This window comes from Myodes glareolus, chromosome 9, assembly GCF_982192425.1.
Source record: "Myodes glareolus chromosome 9, mMyoGla1.1, whole genome shotgun sequence".
NCBI lineage: Eukaryota > Metazoa > Chordata > Mammalia > Rodentia > Cricetidae > Myodes > Myodes glareolus.
The window spans coordinates 78,298,471-78,324,176 of NC_142034.1; the positions used below are offsets into that span (position 1 = coordinate 78,298,471).

Sequence of the window (25,706 nt, forward strand, 5' to 3'; positions counted from 1 at the left end):
ACCATGTGTGTACAGTGCCCATGGAGGTCAGAAGAGGACATTGCATACCCTGGAACTGGAGTCACAGATAGTTGTGAACTGCCATGTGGGCACCTGGCATCAAGCCCTGGACCTGAAAGAGCAGCAAGTGCATTAACTGCTGGGCTATTTCTCCATCCTCTCAGCTCGAACTTTTAAGTGGTTTCCTGTTTGCCATTGTAGCCACTCTGGGGCCCATGACAGGCTACTTGGCTGCACCGTTCAGGCACAATAACTCACTTAAGCACAATCCGTTTGAACCTTTGAGGTCCTAGTAAAAATTTACAGATTAGCTGGGCAGTGGTGGCACACGCCTTTAATCCCAGCACTCGGGCAGCAGAGACAGGCAGATTTCTGTGAGTTCGAGGCTAGTCTGGTCTACAGAGTTAGTTCCAGGACAGGCTCCCAAAGCTACAGAGAAACCCTGTCTCAAAAAACTTACAGATAAATGTTAACTTTGGAGTTTGAGCAAGGGCATGTCACATCTGAAACTGGATTCTCATCCTGAAGGTACTCTAGCTCTGGGTCCTATAGATGGGAACCCTGCCCTGGGGGGATGCTGTTTGTGGAAAACCCTAGGTGAGGTCAGCTACACTGAGGTTTAAGAGGAAACGTGGGTCCTCAGAGGGGTCTCATGGCTTGATTTCTTAGCTTTTCTCCAGAGCTGTCCCAGGTGAAAACAGGCCTTCTGTTGGGAGACTGCAATGTTGTCAGCCAGCAGGAAGACAGTAGAACCAGACCTACCTATACGGGGGGGTTAATCTGCCTCTGCTCCCCTCTGTCTGAGCCGCTTTGGAAAAGGCACAAACTAGGCCTCCTGGGGCTGAGGGTTCTTCTCCTAGCTCTTGCTCCATCTGGCCCGACGTCCTGGGCAGACTAAGCTTCTCCATATGTTTCTCCATATGTGTCCATCCCTATGCCATTACAGTGAGATGGGGGACAATAGTGACCCCACTTGGTCGTGTGTGGATGGAGATAGTGGATGGTTCATGGTTGGGTTTTGTAGTACTTAGGATTAAATCCAGGGTCTTGCCCATGCTAAATAAGACTTCTGTCACTAGTCACATCCCAACCTTTCTTTCTCACTTTTTATTGTAAGGTAGAATCTCACTGTGTTGTCCAGGGAGCCTGTGAGCTTAGGATCCTCGTGCCTTTGTGTCTGGAATAGCTGGGATTATAGGCCTGTGCAGCCAGACTCCGCTGAAATAGTGCTTGTGAAGCGCCTGGTTCTGTGTCCGGTGAGGAAAGGCAGATGTGGATAGACAGCAGGCTCCCTTCCACGTGTCCTAGGCTTTGGACAGAAGATTAGCACTTTAATGTTAGCTGTCAGGTGGGCAGTCTCAGGAAGGCCACCCCCAGGAGTAGACCTCTGCCACCTGCTCCTAGTCCAGCTTGGAGCAGTAGAAATCTTCTGAGCTGCAGAAAGGACCCTGTACTGGGAGACCAGCCATCTGGTCCTCTGGTTCATCTGTTCTGTGTGACCTTGGACAAGACACTTGGCCTTTCTGGTGTCAATTTCTTGAAGTATATAGTTGGATAGAGGCAGGGGAAGGGCCTGAATGCTGGCTGGGGTTCCTCTGGCTGCCAGGACCCCATGGGAACACCGTAAGAAATAAACAAAACTTTTGGCCCCAGGTGTGCACTGAAGCCTTACACCCTGCCGGTACATCAGCCCCAGCCCTGCCTGTAGCATCTCATGCGCTCTGTTTGCTTCCTTTGCAGCAGCTGCAGGTGGTGCCCCTTTTCGGCGACATGCAGATAGAGCTGGCCAGATACATTAAGACCAGTGCTCACTATGAAGAGAACAAGTCCAAGTGAGTGCCTGCCGTAATGTCTCTCGGCTCCTGTGAGGATGCCCAGCCTGGGCAGGGAGCCGAGGGGCCACTTCAGTCCCTCCTCCCTCCCCAGAGCCCTGGGCAGGTGGATTCCCGCAGAACAGCAGTGCCAGGAGGGGAATAGTGAGGATGCTCTGAGCCCTTTTGCACCAGCCCTTTGCTGCCAGACTCTAAAGGGCTTAGAGCATAGCCACGCCCCTTGTCCTGTTCTGCAGTAACCCCCTCCCCTCAGTGGGACAGCCGGAGTCTACTGATGGCAACAGTCATCACCCTGGTTCAGATCTCTGCTCAGGTTCTGTGGCTGTGCAATAAATACGTGGTTAACAGCGTGGTTTGGTTGGTTCCAGATGTGACATGGGTTGGTGGCCTCTTATGTCATCTAACACATCATAGTTCAAGGAAATCGATGCTAAGGCCTGGGAGTGAGTCAGTGGCTCCTAGGAGGGATTACTGGGGGTGCAGGATAGTTATCTGGCTCCGGCCTTGGTCCCTCTGATCTTAGAAGACATTACAGGATGTGCATATTACCTACAGCTAAGAGACTGTGGTCAATCTGTGTGGATCGGTGCTGGCCATCTCCTGGTCGGTGTCTTAGTTTTGCAGTGCTGGTGATTGAACCGAAGACGTGCACGTGCTAGACAGGCACCCTACCACTGGGCTACAGACTCCCGTCTCTTTTCACTTGGTATTTGGAATTAGGGTCTCAGTCTGTAGCCCAAGGCTACCTTGTATTTGTGATCCTCTTGCCTCAGCCGTTCAAATGATACCAGCAGAGCCCAGGGATGGTACAAACACTTCCAATCCCAGCAGTTGGGAGGCAGAGGCAGGAGGATCAGGAGCTTGAGACCTGCCTCAGCTACATTAGAATCTTGTCTCAAAAAAAGTTTAGGATACCTGCAGAGGGGTCCTCAACCTACAGTCTACATCTACCTGGAGACCCAGAAATGAGTCCTTGGGGGGAAATCAGACCATGTCTGGCAGTCTTAGAGGGAGGAGCTTGTAATCAGGCAGAAAAATTAGGGGTTTGAGTGACTGTGTCCCCTCTACAAGTAGCTCAAAATGAGAAACCAGCAGTCTAAGCCAGAGGAGAGCATCACCACTCATACTCCTTATGAAAGTCCCTTTGCATCTTCTTTTGAATTTAAGCTCTGTCCAAACCCTGCACCTGCCTGCTGGCTTCCCATTTTCTTGGTCTGTTTACTTGCTGGCCACCGGTTCTAGACAGAAGAAGAGGGTCAGGGAGTGAGGGCTTTTTGCTCATTTATTTCCTCTCTGATTCAGGAAGGTTTTCCTAACGACATCTTTCAAAAGAATGAAAGAGAAGACAGGAGAGGAGGGAGGAGAATGGGAAGAGAGACAGAAGGAAGAAGAGGTGGGGAGGAGACACCAGCCACACCTCTCAGAATGATAGGAGGTCTCTCACCATGGGTGCATTCACATCACCAGGTCCTTTGGGGAAAGACAGGGAGGTTGCCCATCTCAGCCTTGCTCGTCTGTGATTCTAGTCTTTTGTGACCATAGAGAGGCTCGCTCTTGGCCCTCGCTCTCTCACTTAACTGGTAAGTATTGTGTACTGGTGTCCAGAGACACCTGCAGTAGGAACTGGAGAAGGCAGAGACAGGACTCTCCTTTCTAACCATGGTACCTACATCGGTGGCTCTGGGGCTTAGATGGCCACTGACCTTTTGGTTCCACCCAGGGGAGCCAGCTATGTTGTTTGAGGACCAGGAGCAGCTAGTGTGCAGAAGGAGCCTCTCCCACACCGGTGCCTGGAGCCGTGACCCACACAAAGCCTGTGGTTTTTCTCCCCAGGTGGACATGCACGCAAAGCAGCATCAGCCCCCAGTACAACATCTGCGAGCAGATGGTTCAGATCCGGGATGACCACATCCGTTTCATCTCGGAGCTGGCTCGCTACAGCAACAGTGAGGTGAGTTCTGTGGCTGGTCCAGGGCCAGCAGAGTCCGAAGAGGCTGAGGAAGAGCCAGCAGTGTGGGATGGGGGAGCCACAGCCAGAGGTGGAAGATGGGCTTGCTGGAAGCGATTCAGAGCCAGGCTTGGACTCTGAGCCTCGATCTTCAAAATGGATAGAATGCCGGTGATACCTGACGAGGGTGGGAGTGGCAGGGACAGTGATGAAGAGGATTCTTAGCAGGTACAGAGGTGCAGTCAGGAAAGAAAAGGAGTTTCCTTCCATCCTTTTTCTTGGGGTATCTGTTCTCTTACTAAATAGTAAATATTTAAGAAAAATACAGGTTTAAAATAGCCAAGTAGGAAAAATCCCTTACAATGTTCTGTTACCAGTATAGTGACAGTGGTTGATAATAATTACAGTTCTCAACATGAAGACATGACATCCGAGGTGATAGATACACCAGGTAGCCCATCTGTCCATCACATAGTGTATACATGTGTTGAATCTTCACATCGTGTCCCATAGATATCTACAGTTATGGTGTCAATCAAAAATAATTTGGACAGCTTTTAAATCGAGGTAATGATAGCATTTCTCTTGTAAGGTTCACTGAGATAACTAGTAGGGTGCCCGGCGTGTGTGTTGTGCCTCGAATACAGTAAAGGGTGCCCGGTGTGTGTGTGTTGTACCTCAAATACAGTAAAGGTGCCTGGTGTATGTGTGTTGTGCCTGGAATACAGTAAGTCCCCCCAGTAACTGCTCATCATTCTGGCTGCATGGCATTTATCCCATCTCTACTGTCAATGGCCAAGGACACAGTTCTGAATGCTCCTGCTCCTAACACCATCTCAGCGTGCATAGCTGCAGCAATACTATATGATCATTGCAAAAATATCATGAATGGAATCAGAGAAGAAAAAAGCCATTAATTTGGGGAGATGGCTCAGTGGGCAAAACGCTGGCCATGAAAGCACAAAAAACAGTTGAGTTTGGATTCCCAGAACTCACATCAAGTCAGGAATGGCAGCACAGCCCATGTCTGCAATAGCAGAGCTTCTGCAGCAAAATGGGAAGCTTGTAGACCAACTACCTACCTGGTGAATGCAATGACGAACAACATAGGGACTCTGTCTCGGAGAAAATAGAAAGTGAAAACTGATACCCACCATGGTCCACGTGTGTGTGCTCCATAAAGATCTCTTGTAAGCCCAATGATTGTGTTTTTGAATTTTTTTCTTTTTTAATATAAGAACATGATCCATTCACAGACTTAAGAACAAATTAGATCTGCAAATGGAGAAAAAAAAACAATCCCATAGAATCCTACCATTTCAGAACTAACTTTTATTATCATGTGTCTCTGTGGGTCCCTTCCCATAGATGCCTTTCCCACAGACACATAAGCTGCACTGTTTAAGCCCACATCAGTCCTGGATCTGTGCTCCCATGTTATGGAAGAGGCTGCATTTGCTTCCTGGCTCCATCGTGTGGCCCATGGCCATAGCGGTCATCTTTTTCCAACCCCAGCTCAGGAAGTACCTGTGATCATAGCCTGGCTCGTTTGAAATGGGGTTAGTCTGACAAATATAGGTGGTGTGGATCAGTAAGCTCGGGGTCCACAAGGACGAGGTCAAGTCCAAACTCATAGCTCTCTTACCAAATGTGCTGGTCAGCTGAGATAAGCAGAACTGTCTGTCCTGAGGCCTGAATTCCTAGTCAAGTGTCTGTGCTGTCTGAGACTAATTCCGGCCAAGGGTATTTTTTTTTTATCACAATTACCTCTCGGTATTCATGTGTGATTGCTTCAGGATATTCTACTGACACCAGAGCCTACAGATGCTCCAGTCCCTTGTAAAAGTCATTGTTTTTATATAACCTATTTGCATATTCAACTATATTATAAATTGTCTCTATTTTTTGTAAGGCCTACTGCAGTGTGCAAGTGTCATATATTCTAGTTTCATCTCTTGGTACTCTGATAAAATACTCTTGAGAAAAGGCAACTTAAAGAACGAAGAGTTTGAGTTCACAGTTCCAGGTTCTAGCCCATCACTTGGAGGAAGCCATACGAGCTTGAGGCAGCTGCTCACATCACACCCACAGTTAGAGTAGAAAGAAGTGGATGCATGCTTGCTCTCTGGCTTGCTTGCTTATGTTCCGCTCAGTTTCTCCACTCATACACAGTTCAGTACCTCCTGTTTAGGGAATGGTGCCACCCAATATAGGCTGGATCTTCCCATATCAATTAACATAATTGAGATGGTCCCCCAAGGATGTACCTACAAACTGACCCAATATAGAAAGTCACTCATTGAGACACCCTCCCAAGGTGACTCTAGGCTATGTCAAGTTGGAAATTAAAGCTAACCATCACACCATTAATAGTTATTTTGCTGTATTTAGAAGACAATGTCAAGATCATACAATATAGCATTTTCCCCAAATATTTCTCATCTACCATTGCATGAATCTATTGGATGCAGACTACATCAGACACATAGGGCCAAATGAACATGCTATGTGCATATATGTAGTAACATTCTATAAAACACCATAAACTCAGAATTCAAAAATTATTAGCCATTGCCCACAAAGAAATTCAGAATTCCCATGAGCCTCTTGCCGCAGTGTTTTTTATCAGCACAGAATCTTGTTTATCTCCATTTCTGTCTAAAGATACCTTTGTGGTTTTTGTTGTTATTGTTGTTGATTCATTGACATTAACTGAGGGCCAACAGTACCATGACTTCTGTTTGAAGGAAGCATTTCTAAACATGTCTGTCACAGCTTTCCTGCATGTAGACCACTGCATAGCACAGTGGTTCTCAACCTGTGGGTCACAACCTCTTTAGGGGTCAAACAATCCTTTCACCAAAGGATTGTTTCACCAAAGGGTCACCAAAAAAACATCAGAAAACAGATATTTACATTACGGTTCATAACAGTAGCAAAATTACATTTATGAAGTAGCAATGAAAATTTTACGGTTGAGGGTCATCACATAAGGAACGATATTAAAGGGTCACACTGTCAGGAGTGTTGAGAACCAACAGCACAGCACATGAGCCCTGTTTGAAGTTGTTAATTAAAAGCACAAAAACGTGGGCATCCTGACACTGTGTAGGCAACAGAGAAGATGTTGACTTGCAATATGAGAGCTAAAAAACAAAACAAAACAAAGCACAGAGACCTCTACTCAGCTGGCAACATGCAGGTGTCTGCAGGGGATGGAGGCATTGCTACAAGTTTCAGTGCAGTAAATTACAGATAAAACAAATTCACACAATAATGCCCATCATTAATGACTGCATGCATATATTCATGTGGTATATGTGTGTATGTGTAATACATATATACATATATAGTGTGTGGATACATTCATACTTACAGACTTACAGTGTGGATGGACTATTACACATATAGACATTTGTGTCAGATCTTTTTAATCAGTGCATCATGGCTAGTCAATGAGCTGTGACATCATTTTAATGATCTGTGATTAGCATTATATGTGAAGTAGAACATGAAACCCGGAGTCCTGTGTGTAGACAGAAGTTTCTGTTCTGCCCAGTCTCACAGCCATTCAGTCTCAAAGAAACACACAGGGGTTTATATTATTTATAAGCTGTTTGGCCTATTAGCTCAGGCTTATTATTAACTAGCCCTTACAACTTAAATTAACCCATAATTCTTGTCTGTGTTTAGCCACGTAACTTGATACCTTTTCTCAGTGAGGCATTCTCATCTTGCTTCCTCTGCATCTGGATAGTAACTGACCCTCTGCCTTTCCTCTTTCCAGAATTCTCTTAATCTGGTTGCCCCACCCATACCTCCTGCCTGACTACTGGCCAATCAGTATTTTATTAAACCAGTACAAGTGGCAAATCTTTACAGTGTACAAAAGCATTCTCCCACAGCAGTTCCCCTTTTTTCTTTTCAAAATAAGACCCTGAATCTAATATCCTTTGAGATTAAATTTTTTAGTGACCATTATGCATAACAACTTATAACCAACACACTAAACAAAGTCTAGAAAACTACACACATGTTCCCAAAAACTAATCCATTTTTTGGAGTGGGGAATGTGGGTGTAGTTTTCTAGGCTACTTCCTGCTGATTGGAGGTGCTGATAAACTTATAGGAACCAAAGTAAGTTGAGGATTATGGTCAAGTCCTAACTGGAGTATTCTGTGAGGCTGGATCATCTCAGCCAGCAGCCTTGAAGCTGTTCTGGATGCTGAACTCAGAAGAAACTGTAACAGAGGTGCTCTGAAATGTTGGATCATCTGGGCCATCCATTTCCATCAGGGATTTCTTAGGGGGGTCTTCCATGATCAAACCTTATTTTTCTTAACCCAGAATGTATCCACAGCCTCTCATTTCCTGTGGAAACAAAAGCAAAATCCCTTTTCCAATGTAACATATTTTTTGACTTAAAATTTGAAGTCAAAGCATTTTCAAAATATATAGTTTGGATTAATCCAGCAGCATTTATAATCAAATGCCTTTTATCAACTGTTGCTCCTTTCTCAGCAACCAAACAATTCAAAGACAACACAAGAACATATAGTATCCAGATTCTCTGTGTATTTTACATTTTATGTTGCTTTTTTAAAAACTCTATTTCTTTTATTTTTATTTTTTGGTGTTATGAGACAGGGATTCTCTGTGTATCTTAGGCTGTTCTGAAACTTACTCTGTAGACCAGACTGGCCTTTAATTTACAGAGTTCTACCTGCCTCTGCCTCCCAAGTACAGGAATTAAAAGTGTGTGCCACCATCCCAGCTTCCCTATTTCTTTTTAAAAGGACTTTCTCTATCCTTTTTCTTTTTTCTCCCAAGCTTACATATACTTTTAAACACACTGTAAACCACTTGGAGTTTTTTTTCCATCTGAATTTCTTTATTATATTTATCTTTTTCTGAACACAAGAGTCTTTAATCTGATAAGCAGCATGGTTAGGATTAAAACTGTGGCTTTGGTGGGTCCATCACTAAAATGGGATTCCATCCCATTCCTTAGCTTCCTGAGAGTCTAGCTTCATGGCAGAGATACAGGTGGAAGCCATGTTTATTGCCATAACTCTGTGGAGTTTCCAGATCCATGCCACCACCAAGAAGCATGCTGCCAGCTGCTCATAAACATCATTTAAGAGTTTGGTGGCAGAGCCTCTTAAAAGAACTGGGAGGGTTTTGCCATTAATACTGAGTCAGAAAGCCTCTCTTAAAGGAGCTGTGCCTTTGCTTGCCTGTAGCAAGCAGAGCTCACCCCCCCCCAAAAAATACTGTTGCCAAGAAACTGTACTTAACTCTGTTCTTTTGTGTATAGAATCCCTTCCCAAGCTCTCTCAGGTTTATGTGGATGTAGTTGCCAAATGTTGGATGCCATTTGTAGATGGAAGTTTCTGTTCTGCCCAGTCCTGCAGCCATTCAGTTCCAAAGAAACACACAGGGGCTTAATTAATTATAAACTGTTTGGCCTATTAGCTCAGGCTTATTATTAACTAGCTTTTGCAACTTAAACTAATCCATATTTTTTGTCTGTGTTTAGCCATGTGACTTGGTACCTTTTCTCGGTGAGGCATTCTTATCTTATTTTCTCTGCATTTGGTTGGCAACTGCATCTTTGCCTTTCCTCTTCCCAGAATTCTCTTAGTCTGGTTGTCCCACCTATACTTCCTGTCTGACTACTGGCCAATCAGTATTTTATTAAACCAGTATGAGTGACAAATCTTTACAGTGTACCAATGCATTCTCCCACAGCACCTGTGAAATCAGTGTTGTGTAAAAGTCATTGCTTGCATATGTACTTATATTTAATATCATTCCAAAGGTGAAATCTCAGGTCACTTTCTAGTTTTCACTTTCTATAATTAATACAGTCAAGATAGCCTTTGCTGTAAGGCTGTAGGGTGAGGCCAAGTGGGGATCTGAAATGACACCTCCTGAATCAAAACCCTCAGCCACTTATAAGACATATGTCCTTCAGCAATACAACCGTCAAAGACAAGTTTGTCTAGCAAAGGGAGCAAAACAATTGCACAGTTTTTACAGGGGAATTTGAAAAGTAATGCTCACGAGCCTCAGGCACATGGACCATGAGGTGAGTATGAAGTTCTGTGTCCCTCAGGTGGTGACAGGCTCAGGGCTGGACAGCCAGAAGTCGGATGAAGAGTACCGGGAGCTTTTTGACCTGGCCCTTCGAGGCCTGCAACTTCTATCCAAGTGGAGTGCCCATGTCATGGAGGTGGTAGGTGTCCTGAGGCGTCAGCCCCCACTGACCTGGTTCACATGGCTTCTGTCTTTCAACGTGTAATTCATGTACCATACCTCTTACCCAACATTTTTAAGTATATTCATGGAATTGTATAACCTTAAGTTGTAACATGAGGACTGGCTTGTTGGGGTTTGTGTCCTGCCCAGTTCCCCACAGCTGGCAAGCCCCAAAGAAAATCACACAGAGATCTCCATAAGTTATAAAACTGATTGTCCCATTAGCTCAGGCTACTTATTAGCTCTTGTAGCTTATATTAACCCATTATTCTTATCTATTTTAGCCACATGGCTCAGTACCTTTTCCAGCATGGCAGGTCACATCCTGCTTCTTTGGTGTCTGGACAGGAGTAGGAGGAATGGGCTTCCTCCTTTCCAGCATTCTCCTGTTCTCATCGCCCCGCCTCTACTTCCTGTCTGGTTGACCCGCCTATACTTCCTGCCTGGCCAATCAGCATTTTATTAAAATACATGATTGACAGAATAAACATAATTCTCCCACACCATTAAGTTAATATTTTCATCACTTAAAAAGATAAATAAATAAAACCACACCTGGGACCAGAGAGATGGCTACAACCCTGCCCTGACCTTAGGCGACTCACAGCCTCTGTAAACTCCAGCACAGGTGAGATGGTGCCTCTGGCTTCTGTGAGCACCCACACTTACATGCATGTCCCACAAACAGACAGACACATATGCACATAAACATCATTAAAAATAAAAACCCACATCTGTCACCCCACCCCTTCAGCCCTCAGTGTTCCACTTTCTATCACTGTACATTTCCCTACTTTAGATAGTCACCATATATAGATTCAAAGCATGTGGTTCTTACATACAGCTTTTTACATTGTGTTTTCTGAGTCCACCCCTATCCTGCATAAGTCAGTGCTTTCACCCTGCATCCAATCAGTGTGCTGATGGCTTGACCCCATTTGCTTACCTTTCCTCAATTGATGGACATTGGCTGTTTCTTCTCCCCCACCCCACCCCAGTACTCTTGGAAGTTGGTTCACCCCACAGACAAGTTCTGCAACAAGGATTGCCCGGGTACAGCGGAAGAATACGAGAGAGCCACACGCTACAATTACACCAGCGAGGAGAAGTTTGCCTTTGTGGAGGTGGGTGTGCCAATGCCCTGCTCTCCCCTTCTACCCCCAGACTGCTGCTCCCTGCAGTTCCTGAGTTCTTTTGATCACCCAGCAATGTTGTCATTTTTACTTGCTGCCCTTTTCTGACTTTTCCCGTCTAGGTTGTTCTCTCTCAAAAGTTATTAAGAAATGATGAGGGATCCAGCTAGTTTCAAGTTCCAGCATTGACTCTGGAGAGTTCCTGAGGCCCTGCCCCTAGTGAAGGAGCAGTTGCTAGTTACTGGGGTAGTCAGAGTCATTTTTCTTGCGGAGCATGGCCATTGGTTGGTTCCCCATACCCCAGTGGATGACCGAACTTGGGTCTACAAAAGCTGTTAGTGCTCTTAACTGCTGCACCAGCTCTCTGGTTCCTGTCTGAATGGTTGGTTTTTGTTTATTTGTTTTAATTTCACCTCTAAGCAGCAGCCCAGATCTTTTAGAGTCCGACTACCTCTGAATGCCTCTCTCCATTAGTTCTTTTCACAGTGTCTAACTGCAGTGAAAGCATTCCACTTTTGGAGTTTTTAGCTTCTGGAGAGAGCCTCAGCTTCTGACCCAGTTTCTCACCCCAATTGCTCGTATTTTTGTTGTTGTTTGTTTGTTTGTTTGGAGGTATCTTGGTTTTGTTGTTGTTGTTACTGTTTTATTTCTTTAACATATTAGAGAAAGAAACAGGCCTCATGTGTAAACTCATGGCTCATTCTCTCATTTCTTCCTGTTCAACAGACGGTTCCAGTTAGGGGCTTTCAGTTGATGATGTTGACCTGCTTCATGAAGCACAGCCTTGGTTTTGTAGCAAGATATAAGTATCATTTTAAGTATCACTTAGTTTTGTTTAACACATATACATGAGGTCCATGGGGACATGTCAGTATTTTGGGCATAGTATGTAAAGTTCAGTTCAGCTAATCTGCACATGCATCCCTTCTAATTATTATTGTTGTTGTGAATGTTCAAAATCCTCTCTAGCAGCTATTTTGAAATATGCAGGTACTTATGCACTAATGTGATGCAGCATTAGAAATTGCTCCACCTAGCCAACCACAGTTCTGTACATGTGAACCGTCGGTCTCTGTTACTGCCTGCTGTATGCTTCCAGGACTGACATCATTGTTTTATCTTCTCTCCCTCTCTCTCCCTCCCTCCCTCTCTCTCTCTCTGCCTCTCTGCCTCTCCTGTGCCTCTCTCTCTCTCTGCCCCTTCTGTCTCCCTCCCTCCCCCTCGCTCCCTCCCTCCTTCCCCTCCTGTGTGTGTGTGTGTGTGTGTGTGTGAGAGAGAGAGAGAGAGAGAGAGAGAGAGAGAGAGAGAGAGAGTCATGTGCACATGGAGTCCAGAGCTTAACCTCATGTGTCATTCCTCAAGAGCAGGCCACCCTGGATTTTTTTTCCCCAGTTAGGCTAGGCTACCTCTGTCACCCAGTGCTGGAACTACCAGCACGCCACCCTACTCAGTGGGTTTTGGAGTTTGAACTTGGGTCTCATACTTGCAATGCAAATGCATCACCAACTGAATGCTCTCTCTCTCCAGTCCCCTTTTTCATTTTAAGTTTTGTTCTGTGCCCGATGGTGAGTGTCCTCCAGTTCCGACCATGCTCCTGCATACGGTGGAATCTCCTCTTTACGGCTGCATGATCGTGCATTGTTCACATCAACCCCAGCTTCTCTCTCCACTCACCATTTGTGACCACCCCAGTGGGTTCTGTCCTGGCCCTTGTGACTAGTGCAATAGTTAACACTAGGTTCAAGTATTTCTTCAACATACCGGTTTCACTGCCCTCTCTTACACTCAGAAGTAGGGTGTCTGAACTATGTGATACTTCTATTTCTAGCTTCTCAGGAAACGCCATCCTTTTTCCATAATGGCAGAAGTCATTGACAGGCCCACCCACAGTGCATGAGCGCTCCCCTTCAGAATAGCTACTGATGGAGGGAGTAGTCCTCTGATCTGTGTGCATTTGGTACTATTTCTTACCTAGTCATGACCTGGCCATTTTAGAGGCATGGACCTCACACTCTGGGCGCCTCCACTGCCCTCTCCCTGCAGCGTGGAGAAGCACAATGAGCAGACGGCTTGCCAAGTGATAGCTAGGCTGACCCTTGCTCTGTGCCCACCAGGTGATCGCCATGATCAAGGGCCTGCAGGTGCTCATGGGAAGAATGGAGAGTGTCTTCAACCAGGCCATCCGCAACACCATCTATGCGGCCCTGCAGGATTTCGCCCAGGTGACACTGCGTGAGCCCTTGCGGCAAGCTGTGCGCAAGAAAAAGAATGTCCTTATCAGGTGGGTCCTCGGATGGCCCCATCCAGGGTACTGCAGAGCTGAGGGGTGCAGGGCTGGAAGGGGAGGGCCTCCTAGCTCAGTCAGCTTCCAGCATGGCTTTTAAACAAAGAGACCCTCTGGTAGTGGGCATGGGTGGTAAGCCAGGCCTCCACTCAGGACTCGAACTCAAACCAACTGCTGTCTAAAAGCGAATTATTCAAATGAGTTCTCGGAGTGTCCGTTCCTTGGTTGTAAATTGGGATCATGGTGGCCGCCGTATCCACGGCTACAGGATGCTGAAATGAGGTAATCCATGTGTAGACTTCAGCACACATGGTGTGGAGGGAACGGGCTATAAATAGAAGCTCTTTCTAAGACTTGATCCATATAGCCAGTGATGCTGATGAGATATTCCTGTAGCTCTCTCCTCCTCGCCCCACCCCTAGGTCCTGTCCTCCTATTCCCCACATGGCTTAAAGCTAAATTCTTAGGTAGTCAGTGGCCACCAAAGCACAGGAGCCACTTGTTGAAAGCATCTTAACATTGCTAAGAGCATCCCTGAGTGGATCCAGGATTGAATGTACATCCCAAACACGCAGAAACTCTAGTGCAGGAGGTGCTGAGCGAGACCCTCTGGGGTCTGAAAACACCCTTACAGACACCTGGGCTAAGTTCCCTCTCCTCCTTCACCAGTGTCCTGCAGGCAATTCGCAAGACCATCTGTGACTGGGAGGGAGGCCGAGAGCCCCCCAATGACCCATGCTTGAGAGGGGAAAAGGACCCCAAAGGCGGCTTTGACATCAAGGTGCCCCGCCGTGCCGTGGGACCTTCCAGCACACAGGTAAGCAGTTCCCGGGCAGCCTGGCTCCCCTGACTCTGGGCCATTTGGACCAAGGAAGAGTCCTTGGAGAACTACGGTGTAGTGGGATGGGGGATCCTTGTGAGGAAGGACAGGGTTAAGCAGCTGCTCGGGGTTTTTCCTGATGTCTTGTTTGATGTAGAAGGAAGACCACTGGCCTAAGATTCAGGAGACCTGGGTTCTAGTCCTAGACACCTGTGTGACCTTGGACATGTTACACGGTCTCTCTGGGCCTCAGTTGTCTAGTCTGACCAATGGTGGTAGCACATATCCACCGCCCCAGCTATCTCCTAGCCCGGTAAAGCTCACATGCTGCAGTGCAGGAGGGGTCTGACATGGAGCCCATGTGCATCGTCTGTGTATTCTAATGACTGCAGCCCCCTTACCTAGAGGGGCATCCTGGCAGGGGAACTTACATGTTCTGCCTCTGACTTGCTGTATACTTCTGGGCAAGCAGCTTAACCTCTCTCAGCTCTGCTTACCTTCTAAAAATGAAAACTTGGGATGAGCTCACGTTACCATCAAGACACGTTGCTAATTTTTCCATCCCTTTCCAAAGACAACCCACAAGCTTGGCAAGCCTCCTCCCCTCAGATACAGTCTGGTTGTCAGAAATCCTCTTGAGTTTCCAGCTGGAACTTCCGCAATAAGACAATGTCTGTGCTCACCCAGAACAGACTTAAAATTACATGGGGGAAAAGAGTGACTCACGGAGTTAAGTCCTTACTGCTGATGTAGAAGAAGGTATTTCCCGGTCTACTTTCTGTGGTATTTGAAAACAGATGCATCTTACTGTAACCGTCAGGGTCTTGCAGGCTCCAGAAGCCCCAAGCTGGAAGCTCCTCCTTATAGGATCTTTCAAGCCCATCTCTGTTCTGGATCGCCTGAAGCTGGCCATCTGAGGCCCTTTCTGACCCCTCCTTCTGTGTGTGTCCGTGTCTGGGCAGGGCTGGGGCTGAGCAGGGGCAGGTGAGTGTTTGGCAAGGTTATCATCGCTTCTCTTAGCTTTGCAGTATCCAATGACCAGCGCGCACACACTCTGTCTTCTGCATGTGTGACATCCCAAAGGAGCCTTTATAGACAGGTCTGAAGTCTCTATTGGAAGGCCAGGAATCTTTCTAACTCTGAGTGCGCTGGTGTGGCTGAATGGCTCTCAGACACTTCTCTAAGTCCTGAGAGGCAGATGAAGACACGGCCCGAGAGGAGCAAGGAGAGAAGGATGGAGCGGCTGTAGACATCGAGAAGACAGGAGAGAGGGCATGTGTCTTGGTGGATAATTTGAGAACTGCAGGACAGTTGCCAAAAGCTAAACCCTACCCCTAGGTGCCCCTGGGGTAGGTTGATAGCACAGATGCATTTAGTTGACTCCCAGACAGCCCCAGAGGTAGAAGAGTACTGAGAGGTAAACTCCCCTCTCCCCCTATCACAGACAGGGAAACTGAGGTCCAGAAAGGGGAAGTGACTTGTCCAAGTCACAAGACAAGTGCCAGGTAGACAAGAACCCAGGTCTCCTGATGCCCACCCTAGGGCTCCGTGGCAGCCCTCAGAATGCAACAGATGTAGGCATTTCACAGAGTTGGACAACAGTCTGTCCTGGTAGAGTAATGCCTGTTAATGCAGTTAGCTAAAGAATTGACGCTGTTCAGAACGGACCCACTTTTCTAGTAGTTAGAACTGGATGTGAATCCAGTCACCATAGCTCCCTTTCTTTGGGGGACTCCAAGGCCATCGTTAGCACTGTACTTTGATACTCAGAGAGAGGCAGGCCTACTGACAGGTTCATAGAGGGTGGGCCGTCTAGAAAGACCAGCAACAGCAGTCATTCCTTCCCTACAGAGGGGACCCTACACAGGGTGGCATGGTATGCAGATCTGTGACTGCCAGGCCCACGGTGGGTGAGAACCGTAGGGCCCATCCAGTAGCAGCAGAAAGTAGTGTGGTTGCTGGGAGGTTGGAGCGTGTCACGTGTGGCCCCTGCAGTTGTGGTGGCTTTCCCACTGTATACAATACCTCTCGCTTTTCTCTCTCTCTCTCTCTCTTTCTCTCTCTCCCTCCTCCCTGTCTCTCCTGCCCTCCCATTCCCTCTTCCTTCTCTCCTATCTGTGTCTTAGGCCTGCCAGTGGTCCCCGAGGGCTTTGTTTCACCCCACTGGTGGCACACAGGGCCGAAGAGGCTGCCGATCCCTGGTATAACACCGCCTGGCTGGGTTGGTTTGGGTGCCTACTGCGGGAGGCAGCAGGAACAGACTAGCCTGGCTCCTCAAGGCCCCTTCCAATCCTCAGACTCAAAGAAAAATGATGTGGAAAAAAAAAATCTAGATTAGCAGAAAGAACAGCCCCGCTGCTCTTGGGCCCTTTGCATGTAGGGCACTCTGTAAGCTGGGGTTAAGTGTCTAGTAGCCTCCTGTAAGTATGGATGTTGACTTGCATTCCACCCAGAATCTCTGGAAGGCTGTACAGTGCAGCCCAGGCCACCAGAGGGCACCAGCATTCACTGACAGGTTTAAAACACTGAGGACCAGAAACAGGAGGGGTGGGGGTGTGGGGGTTGCTGTTTTGAGCTTTGTCCATTGCGTAACTCCTCCGAAAGTTAGAGCTGAAAGAGACTGGGTTGAGAACTTGTCTGGTCCAATCCTTCCTGTTAGATGAGGCAACTGGAGCCCAGAGTGGAGGCTTCGTCGTCTAAGGTCACACAGCGAGTCAATGGCAGTGCTTGGCTTTGAACCCGGCTCTCTTGGTTCCTGGTTCAGTGCCCCATCCATGCTGTTACCGTGGTCATCTGGGACATCAGAGAGTGACATGGATGTCCATGCCCTTGGCTAAGCAGGGCAGGCAGGAGCCTTTCACGGGCCTTAACTCCCTGCCATTGTCAATACACCTCGGGGTGCTGTGGGCCCAAGGCAGAGAACTCTGCAAAGCTGGTCAGTCTGCCTCTCGGAGGTTTTCACAAGGGCAGGTGGCAAGCCCAGTGATGGGTGCTTGCCTGGCATGTGCTGGGTCCCAGAACGGCAGGGAGAGGCAGGTTTCCATAGCTCCCAATCCGCTTCTCTGCCGTCATCGGTGCTTCCTTAAGACAGTTCTCTTTAAGAGCAGAAGGAAGAACAGGAAGGTAGGAAGGGCCGGCAACGTGTCCCTGACCGTGGAGGGCCACCTGACCTTCTGTCCCTTTCTTTCCAAGCTGTACATGGTCCGTACCATGCTTGAGTCGCTCATCGCGGACAAGAGCGGCTCCAAGAAGACCCTCAGGAGCAGCCTGGATGGGCCCATCGTCCTCGCCATAGAGGACTTCCACAAGCAATCCTTCTTCTTCACACACCTGCTCAACATCAGCGGTGAGCCGCCCTCCTCCACGCGGGGCAAGGAAGAGGGGACATTCACCTCCCGGGACAACCAAGGCGGTAGGGCAGGAAGCTGGAGACCAATGGAATCATGAGCCACAGCGGGGGCACATTCTGCTCCCAGGGGCAAAAGAATTAATTTAAAAACAACAGAGAGGAAAACCTTTCTGTCAGCTTGCGGAGGTAGGAAAGGCCAGGCTCTGGTGAACTCATTCTGACCCAGTGAATTTGTCTGGTAGACGGTCATGGCTAGTTAAAAGCGGGAACCGTGCTGGAATGCATGCCTCTAGCCCAGTGTGCACCAGAACACCCTGTGGCTAGTTAGGAAGGGGACTCATACTGGATGCAAGTCTGTATCTCAGCGTGCACTGGATTAGCCTGTGGCTGGTTACAAGGGGACTCATGCAGGGTTGCACGCCTGTAACCCAATGTATTCTGGATCAGCCTTCTTTTGGTCAGAGTGACTCTAACCTCCCTTGTACCCATTGCTTCTCTTTGAGAAGGCTTCCAGGCTACACCTCGGTCCCGTTCCCTCTTCTCCCTCTGCACTGAGGGGTTAACTGGAGTAGGGTAAAGACAAGTCGGACCCCAGTGACGTGGGAGTCTCAGTGCTTCTCCATTAGAGAATGACCTGAGTTGAGCTTTCAAGACCTCCAAAGAGTAAGGGCTTCAGAATCATCACCTACAGGAGATGAGGGGGCCATGCGTCCTCGAACGTGAGCACTGACTGTGTGTTCTAAAAACACCATTTGTGTGTAAATCAGCACTTCTTTCGGATGACTCTGGAGGGAGTTAGTGGGAATGGTGGGAAGGCAGATGTTTTGAGACCTCACCACCCCTTCCCCCTTAACTTTCCCTGTCTCAGAAGATGACAGATGCCATTCACCATGCATACTACTCAGCTGGCTTCAGGCACAAGACAGCAAGATCAGGGAAGGGTTGTATAGGTCGTGCCTGCTGCGCACCTGGCATGCCGATGTCAGTAGCAGTGGCAGCCGATGCCCAGCAAACGCCGTGGCGTGCGAGCACTTTCTGTTAAACCAAGGCTCTCTCCTGCTCTTCCAGAAGCCTTACAGCAGTGCTGTGACCTCTCCCAGCTCTGGTTCCGAGAATTCTTCCTGGAGTTAACCATGGGCCGGCGCATCCAGTTCCCTATTGAGATGTCCATGCCCTGGATTCTCACGGACCATATCCTGGAAACCAAAGAACCTTCCATGATGGAGTAAGAGGCAGGACTAGGCCAGGAAGCTCCTGGGGTTGAGTGGGGGGGATGACTTGCCACCGACCTCTTTGCTTTAGAGAAGAAACTCCGCCCCAAGCCCTCAACCTACCTGCCCTTCCTATCTTTGTCCATCTCATAGCAGCCATACTGGGGAAATTACCATCTCTAGGAACCAAGAAGTTCTATCCTAGGTTAAGGTTTTCAGACCGGGGGATCCATTAGCATCATGGACTGCTAATATCTGTGTGCAGATTGGAGAGCAAGTCCTTCCTAAATGGAGGCAGTGGGAACACAAGGAGGGGCGGCAGGTTATCTTCCATTCCAGGCCGTCTGCCTCACCACCCATACCTCTCGTGTTTTCCAGCCCAGTGTAACTTGCCCCTGTGTTCCTTGTGTTCCTTCGCAGGTATGTCCTCTACCCCTTGGATCTGTACAACGACAGCGCCTACTATGCCCTCACCAAGTTCAAAAAGCAGTTTCTCTACGATGAGATAGAAGCCGAGGCAAGTGACATGCTGCCTTCATTCCTGCAGTCCCCAAGAGGCTGGACTTGACCAGTCCTCCAGAGATAAACACAACCAGGGGGTGGGGGAATGTCAGTGACCTCAGGGAACAATACGCATGTAGCTATAGGATTTAATAGTGTATAGCGGCTCACTCCTTTGCTCCTCATCCCTAGTCTGTGCTGTCTATCATGAGGGGCTTCATGTGCTCTTCATGTACATATATACACTTTGGCTTGCAAATGATGTCATCAAACTCCTCCTGAGGCAGGTCATGAGCTCTAAAGAAGACCATGGGGTCTCTGAAGGGACTGCGAATATCTGGACAAGAATTCAGAGTTGGTTCTAGAAAGGGAACGTGGGATCTAAATGAGCGCTCCTCCTTTGACCCTACAAGAACCCTTATTGCTAGAGGGTACACTGAGGATCATAAAGTTCAGAGGCCCAGGCAGGAGGCCTCAGTTATCTGGGTATGAAGCCAGCACCGTGGGTGTAAAGCCGGTATCATGCACAGAACCCACGGTGGGTTTTGTTCTGTGCAATATAGTGGGTATCAAATAATAGGCACAGAAACCTTTCAATAAAGACATCATCTTAGAAACTTTGTAGAAAGGAATCAAAGATCAAGCCCCTCCCCTCCCTCTGTCTGCTGCCCTGCTGGCACCAGAGCCCAGTCTCTTTCAAGTCCCACTTTGGCCACTTTCTTCTCTGGTCATTAACGGAAGATGTGGCTCTGATGCTCCGTGGCGGGTGTGACCTTGTCTTCCCTCCAGACTTCATAGTCTCCTGTGAGTCGGGCAAGACTTTGTACATGAAAAACCAGAGGGATTTTAAGGAAAACTTGAAGAAAGGGACTTTTCTATTTCTAAGGGCATTCTCAACATTAACTCTGCAGAGCAAGGAAAATCAAATACATGGAGCAGACAAGAAAGTCTTTGGGTTAACAGGCCGCTGGGGGTATTCATGGCCCGAGAGGGAGAGCTTTCCTTTGTGGTCCCTGACCAAGCAGGCGGGGCCATGAGGATGCTGGTTCCTGGGGTCCTTTTAAACTTTGGCTCTTCCAGTAACTAACTGAAGACATTGAAAGCAAGGGGCCAAACTCCTCACTTCTGCACAGCCACAGATGCTTACTTCGTTACCCTCCCTGCCAAAGCAGCCATGCTGCCCCAGAATGCACTTCAGTCTGCCCTGGTACACTCCCAACTGCCCACGTTTCTGCAGTTAATCCAGACAGGAACCACTGACCCCTGCCCCCCTCGCTTTCTCTTCACCAGGTTAACCTGTGTTTTGATCAGTTTGTCTACAAGCTGGCTGACCAGATCTTTGCCTACTACAAAGCCATGGCGGGCAGGTAAGGGGTTGTAGGCTGAGTAGCGTCCTTTCACCAGCCTGGTGCCCGGAAGACGGGATTCCTTGTTCTCCCTTGCTTGGCACATAAGGAAGATCGAGCACTTTCCAGAGGTCCAGGCATCGAAACACATTGTAAAGGAGAGCAGGTGGATAGTGTACAAAGTTCATGAGGCCTGCGGTTCAGTGGGAGGGCAGAGGGTGATGGGAACTGAGGGGAGTTCATGAATGAACAGTTCAGGGGACTCTGGGAATATATGGTAAATAAACCTGAGCTGGTCAAGGCCGTCTTAAGGAAGCCGCGTCTAGGGAGTTAAGTGAAGCAGGTGAAGGACGGGTCCAGAACGTGCAGGCAAAGGAAACATCTGGTCTAAGCCCTGGTGGAAGTAGTACAAAAAGAATAGCTGACACGCCTGCATCCGGCAGCTAGTTACTTCATGGCAGTGGCATGTCCAGGCCACTAGAGGGCGGGTCGCGTGCCCTGGCGCCATACACCTTGAAGATCCCAGAGAGGGGTCCACTGCCACAAAGTGGTTTCACAAGCACTGTGGTGACTTGACTTCATCCTTATTTTTAAACTTCACTCTCTGGTGATATTAACCCACGGAGAATACATTTGAGGTGTGTGAGGATGGGCGTGTGTGCAGGAGTTTCAGCTGGAGATGCCTTACGGTTATAGGGTTATCAGTATTTCCTGGATGATACTGATTTAACTCCCCCCACCACACACACACACACACACACACACACACACACACACACATCCCCAAGGAATTCCTGGGTTTTAAAAAATGTGCAATGGTGCTATCATGGAAGAAAATAAGTTTCTATAAGAATCGTGGTTCTTGATGGAAGTCCAGATGGACTAACCAGCGATCCCAAGGGCGAGTCCCCACCTCGGTTGCTTCTCCCCCGCCGCCCCACAGAAGTGACTGGCTCCATTTTGCTTTGACAGGCTTGACACATTTCAGATAGGAGTTGACATGCACTGCACACGAGAAGATGGGCACAGGAGCTGACTAAAGAGAATGAATCCTAAGTGATAAGCAGATAGAAAGCACAGAGGGACATCCATCACTAAGTCGTTGCTTAATAGGTGTGAGCAGATCAGGTAGGAGGCAGTGACAGCAGGGGAGGCAGCATTCTAAGACAATGCTGGCCCTGAATACGCTGATGTTGTCTGTGGAAACTAGCTCAGGCATGCCACATCTTGGGGACACTCTACACTCAGGTTATAAATTTTCCCCATCTTGGGAGCTGAAGAGATGGCTCAGTGGTTAAGGGCTCTTGGTAGTCTTCCAGAGGACCCAAGTTCAAGTCCCAGTACCTGTGACAAGTGGGTCACCACTACCTGTAACTCCAGGTGCATCTGTTGCCCTGTTGGCCTCCACAGGCAAACATACACACACACACACACACACACAGAGAGAGAGAGAGAGAGAGAGAGAGAGAGAGAGAGAGAGAGAAAGAATCTTTAAATATATAAAAATCTTTATATATGTATATATATATATATATATTCCCATTTGAAAAAATAGTTCTCAACAACTTTTCCTGCAAGATGGAGGCGTTTCAAAGGGGTGGAACTTGAGAGGAGCTGGGAAGTTCAGAGAAAGCTCTAGACAGAAAGGGTAACAGCATGCCAGTCCCGTCCACCTGAAATAAAATACCACCACAGATGGTGTCTTTTAGCAGCCATGTTTTTTACTTATTTTATTTTTCTAGACAATCTTTTTTTATTTTGCATGCCAATCCCAGTTCCTCTCTCTCCCTCCTCCTACTCCCCCCACATTTCCCCGTCCCACTCTCTCTCCATTCCTCATGGGAAGTCAACGAAGTCTAGCAGGCATATTTTAATGAGGGAAAGCAACAGCTGACATTTTAATAATGTGTTTTGTTCAATTCAACAAACCAAAGCCACTAAAATTTCAACACGGAATCGGTGTAAATATCTCTGTTTTCTCCGAGGCCTCCTAAACCTGGTGCGCCTGTGGCTGTGGGTCTCAGTTTGAGCCCGCCTCATTTCAGGCCTTCCATAGGCACTGGGACTGGCGGCTGCTGCTTTGGACAGTGCAAGTTTAAACACATCTCTTTCCCACTTAAAACCTTAAATGGCTTCCAGCTCATCTCTCCAACCTACCTCTCTCTAAGGGTCCCGTGGTCCCACAGAATCTGGTGTGGACTGGTGTAATAAACGTGTTTTCCCAAAACCTTCTTCCCTTTATCTCGGACACGCCACTGTGTGTGAGATGACCTTACCGTGCCATTACCAGCCAGCCTCTGGCCCACAAAACTCCCGTGCAGAGACTTCCCATAACTGCTAACTCCAAGTGATCCTGTTTTATTGTTTTCAAAGTACCGCAACCTCTGCCTCCGTGTGGAGGATGAAAATAGTATACCTGAATACAGGATCGCTGTGATACTAAATATAACCATGTGTGTATGCATGTATGGGCATGTGTGTGTGTGTTCGTGTGCAGGAATGTCTGTGTGAGTGTGTGTGTACTGTGTATGTGATGTATGTATATGTGTTTGCATGGGTACGTGTGTGTATATATGTCTGTGTTGCCTGGTGAATGACAAACACTGAGCACATGATTCCTATTGCAAACCATTTGTTTTGTTTCCTTGCTCTGTCAACTCTTCACTGGAAGAGACCGTGAGGACAGGAAGGACCTTGGTGTCCCTGGTCCCTAGAATTTTCACTGGGATATACTAAGGATGAACTCAATTGTTTTCGTCATAAGTGAAGGAAAGACTAACGTCTCCACCCTGGGTTGCCCATCTTAACTTAGAAATTCCATTTCACATATTGAGCGTCTGTGGCTGAAAAGAAATGTGGGGAACCATGTCCAGAGCAGACAGTTATGTTTGAGATATTTAAGGTCACATTTCATGGGTGGACCCCGTGGTCTGGCATAGATGTGGTTGAGCTGTTGAGAGACCATCTGCCACCATGTTCAGTGCTGCTATTTCTTGTTGCTCCCTTCCAGTGTCCTGTTGGATAAACGTTTCAGAGCTGAATGTAAGAACTATGGGGTGATCATTCCGTACCCACCTTCCAACCGCTATGAGACGCTGCTAAAACAGAGACATGTCCAGGTACGGAGGGAGAAAACCGTGATGGGGAAGACTGGGAGGAACAGACTCTGCGGAGATAGTGTGGACTTCCCCATCAGCCTTTTGCCTACACGCAGGCATAGCAGCCTCAGATCCTGTCAAATGGTAGTGAGCATCCTTTGGTGCAAGTTTTAGACTTCCTGGCACCTCTCCAGCCTGCCTCTGAGAAGCAGTGACCCCCATGGTCTGCCATCCCGAGTCGTCCCCTTTCCTCATCAGCACTATCTCACAGAGATAGGTAGACCCACCCTTGAAATAAGTGAAGAGGGCTGCAACCCTTTTAAATGAAGCGAATCAAGCTAAATGTGGAGTAGAAACTGGTGTGTTTTTATGCAGTAGCTTCTGTTAGCATTTGCCCCCAGATGTGGAAGAAACGCTGCTGGGGACAAGGACATATACCTCTGTTTAAAAATGCTAATCTGAGCTAGAAAATCCTAACAGGGACCACCACAGATCCACGCCCTCCCTGCTGGTGGCCAAATTGGTAGAACAACCTGTATGCCATAGTATCTGTGTGGTTGCTGTGTGGTTCTTGATTGCTGTGAAGGACCAGAGCTGAGGCCCAGAAGATGCTGAGATGAACGTGACTCCGTTGCACTCCTGGACATCCATGGCCAGTGTCCAATCACAGGAGAGAAAAAACAAGGCTCAGGAGACGAACGTCAACAATTGCAGCACAGCCAGGATTAGCCACAGGATCCCCTGTGGGGCCTTAATCAGTTAGTAGGAAACTTACCCTATGATAAATAATACTCGAAGAGTAATAATCGCTTAGTACCTAGCAAAGCGGAGTGAACACAGCAGGTGATCCGTAAATGGTTATAACATCTGCAGTAATATCTGTGTGAATCCCAGTGGAAATTAGCTTAAGCTATATTTTCCCACCCTCTAATCAGCTCTTCATATACTTGCTTTTAAAATCACTCCCATGAGGACCCAGATTGCTAAGGTGGCTTCTGCTCCCTGGAAACTCTGAATTGAACAGCGGGAAGACACAAAATGAACCTCAGGGTTGAATCTAGGGTGTCAACAGAAGCATTTACCAGAGGTTGGAGCTTGCCCCAAGCCTCTTCCCACAGAATGAGTTGTGTTTTACCTCAGCGGGTTTTGTGTGAAGCCTTCAGAGAAGTCAGAATAGTAGGGTGCACGTCTCCAGTCTAGCCAGATTCGTGCGATGAGTGTTTCACTATATTGAGTTCCGTTTTCTCTTTCTCATGTGTGTATCTTCCCTCATATATGTTACAGTGGCCATGTGTATAAATGATGCACATGTGTTACTCTGCAGACATGTTCTCTTGCATTTTTAAGAACAATTGCAGTTGTCATGACACTTCACCATGCGCGCTCAGCCGGTGTGACCTAAGAGCAAGGACATTCTCTTATAAAATCAAAATGGAGGGGCTGGGGAGATGGCTCAGTGAAGCGAGGGCCTGAGTTCAGATGCCCAGAACTAATGCAAAGCCAGCTGCAGTAGCTAGGATCTCTTCATTCCAGCATTATCACAGTAGGACTGGAGCTGGAAAAATCTCCAGCAGTCTGAGGGCCAGCGAACCTGGCATGCTCAGGCAGCTAACAAGAGACCGTGCCCTGACACAAAGTATGGGCTGAGGACAACACCCACGATTGTCCTCTCACCTCCACACACACCCCGTGGCTGCTCATGCCCGCACTCCCACGAGCATCCTACCCGTTACATATATACCACACATACACATAATATACACAAGGATTAAACATTAACTAGAACTACCATGTTAAGACATTTCATGATGCCATCTATGTTCTGTGTACAGCCATCCCCTGTCCCAGCGATGCCCCTTATCATTTTGGTACAGTTTCCTACCAGTACATTGTATTAAAGTTGTCAGATATCTGTGTAACTAG

General features: G+C 47.7%; 1 protein-coding gene across 3 annotated transcripts in view; it reads left to right on the top strand.

Annotated features, from left to right (window-relative positions):
- The window catches only part of Cyfip2 (cytoplasmic FMR1 interacting protein 2), a 122,880-nt gene that overhangs the window by 38,958 nt on the left and 58,216 nt on the right, over positions 1-25,706 (top strand). For 2 of the 3 annotated variants that reach the window (XM_048435943.3, XM_085694876.2), the window contains exons 10-20: positions 1,741-1,832; positions 3,666-3,783; positions 9,899-10,018; positions 11,040-11,165; positions 13,289-13,455; positions 14,128-14,275; positions 17,471-17,624; positions 18,696-18,852; positions 19,259-19,355; positions 20,630-20,706; positions 23,696-23,804. In XM_048435943.3, the coding sequence (XP_048291900.1) occupies positions 1,741-1,832; positions 3,666-3,783; positions 9,899-10,018; positions 11,040-11,165; positions 13,289-13,455; positions 14,128-14,275; positions 17,471-17,624; positions 18,696-18,852; positions 19,259-19,355; positions 20,630-20,706; positions 23,696-23,804 (1,365 nt within the window). Of the gene's footprint in view, positions 1-1,740; positions 1,833-3,665; positions 3,784-9,898; positions 10,019-11,039; positions 11,166-13,288; positions 13,456-14,127; positions 14,276-16,456; positions 16,480-17,470; positions 17,625-18,695; positions 18,853-19,258; positions 19,356-20,629; positions 20,707-23,695; positions 23,805-25,706 lie in introns of those variants that run through there. The other variant, XM_085694877.2, reaches the window with a different exon arrangement.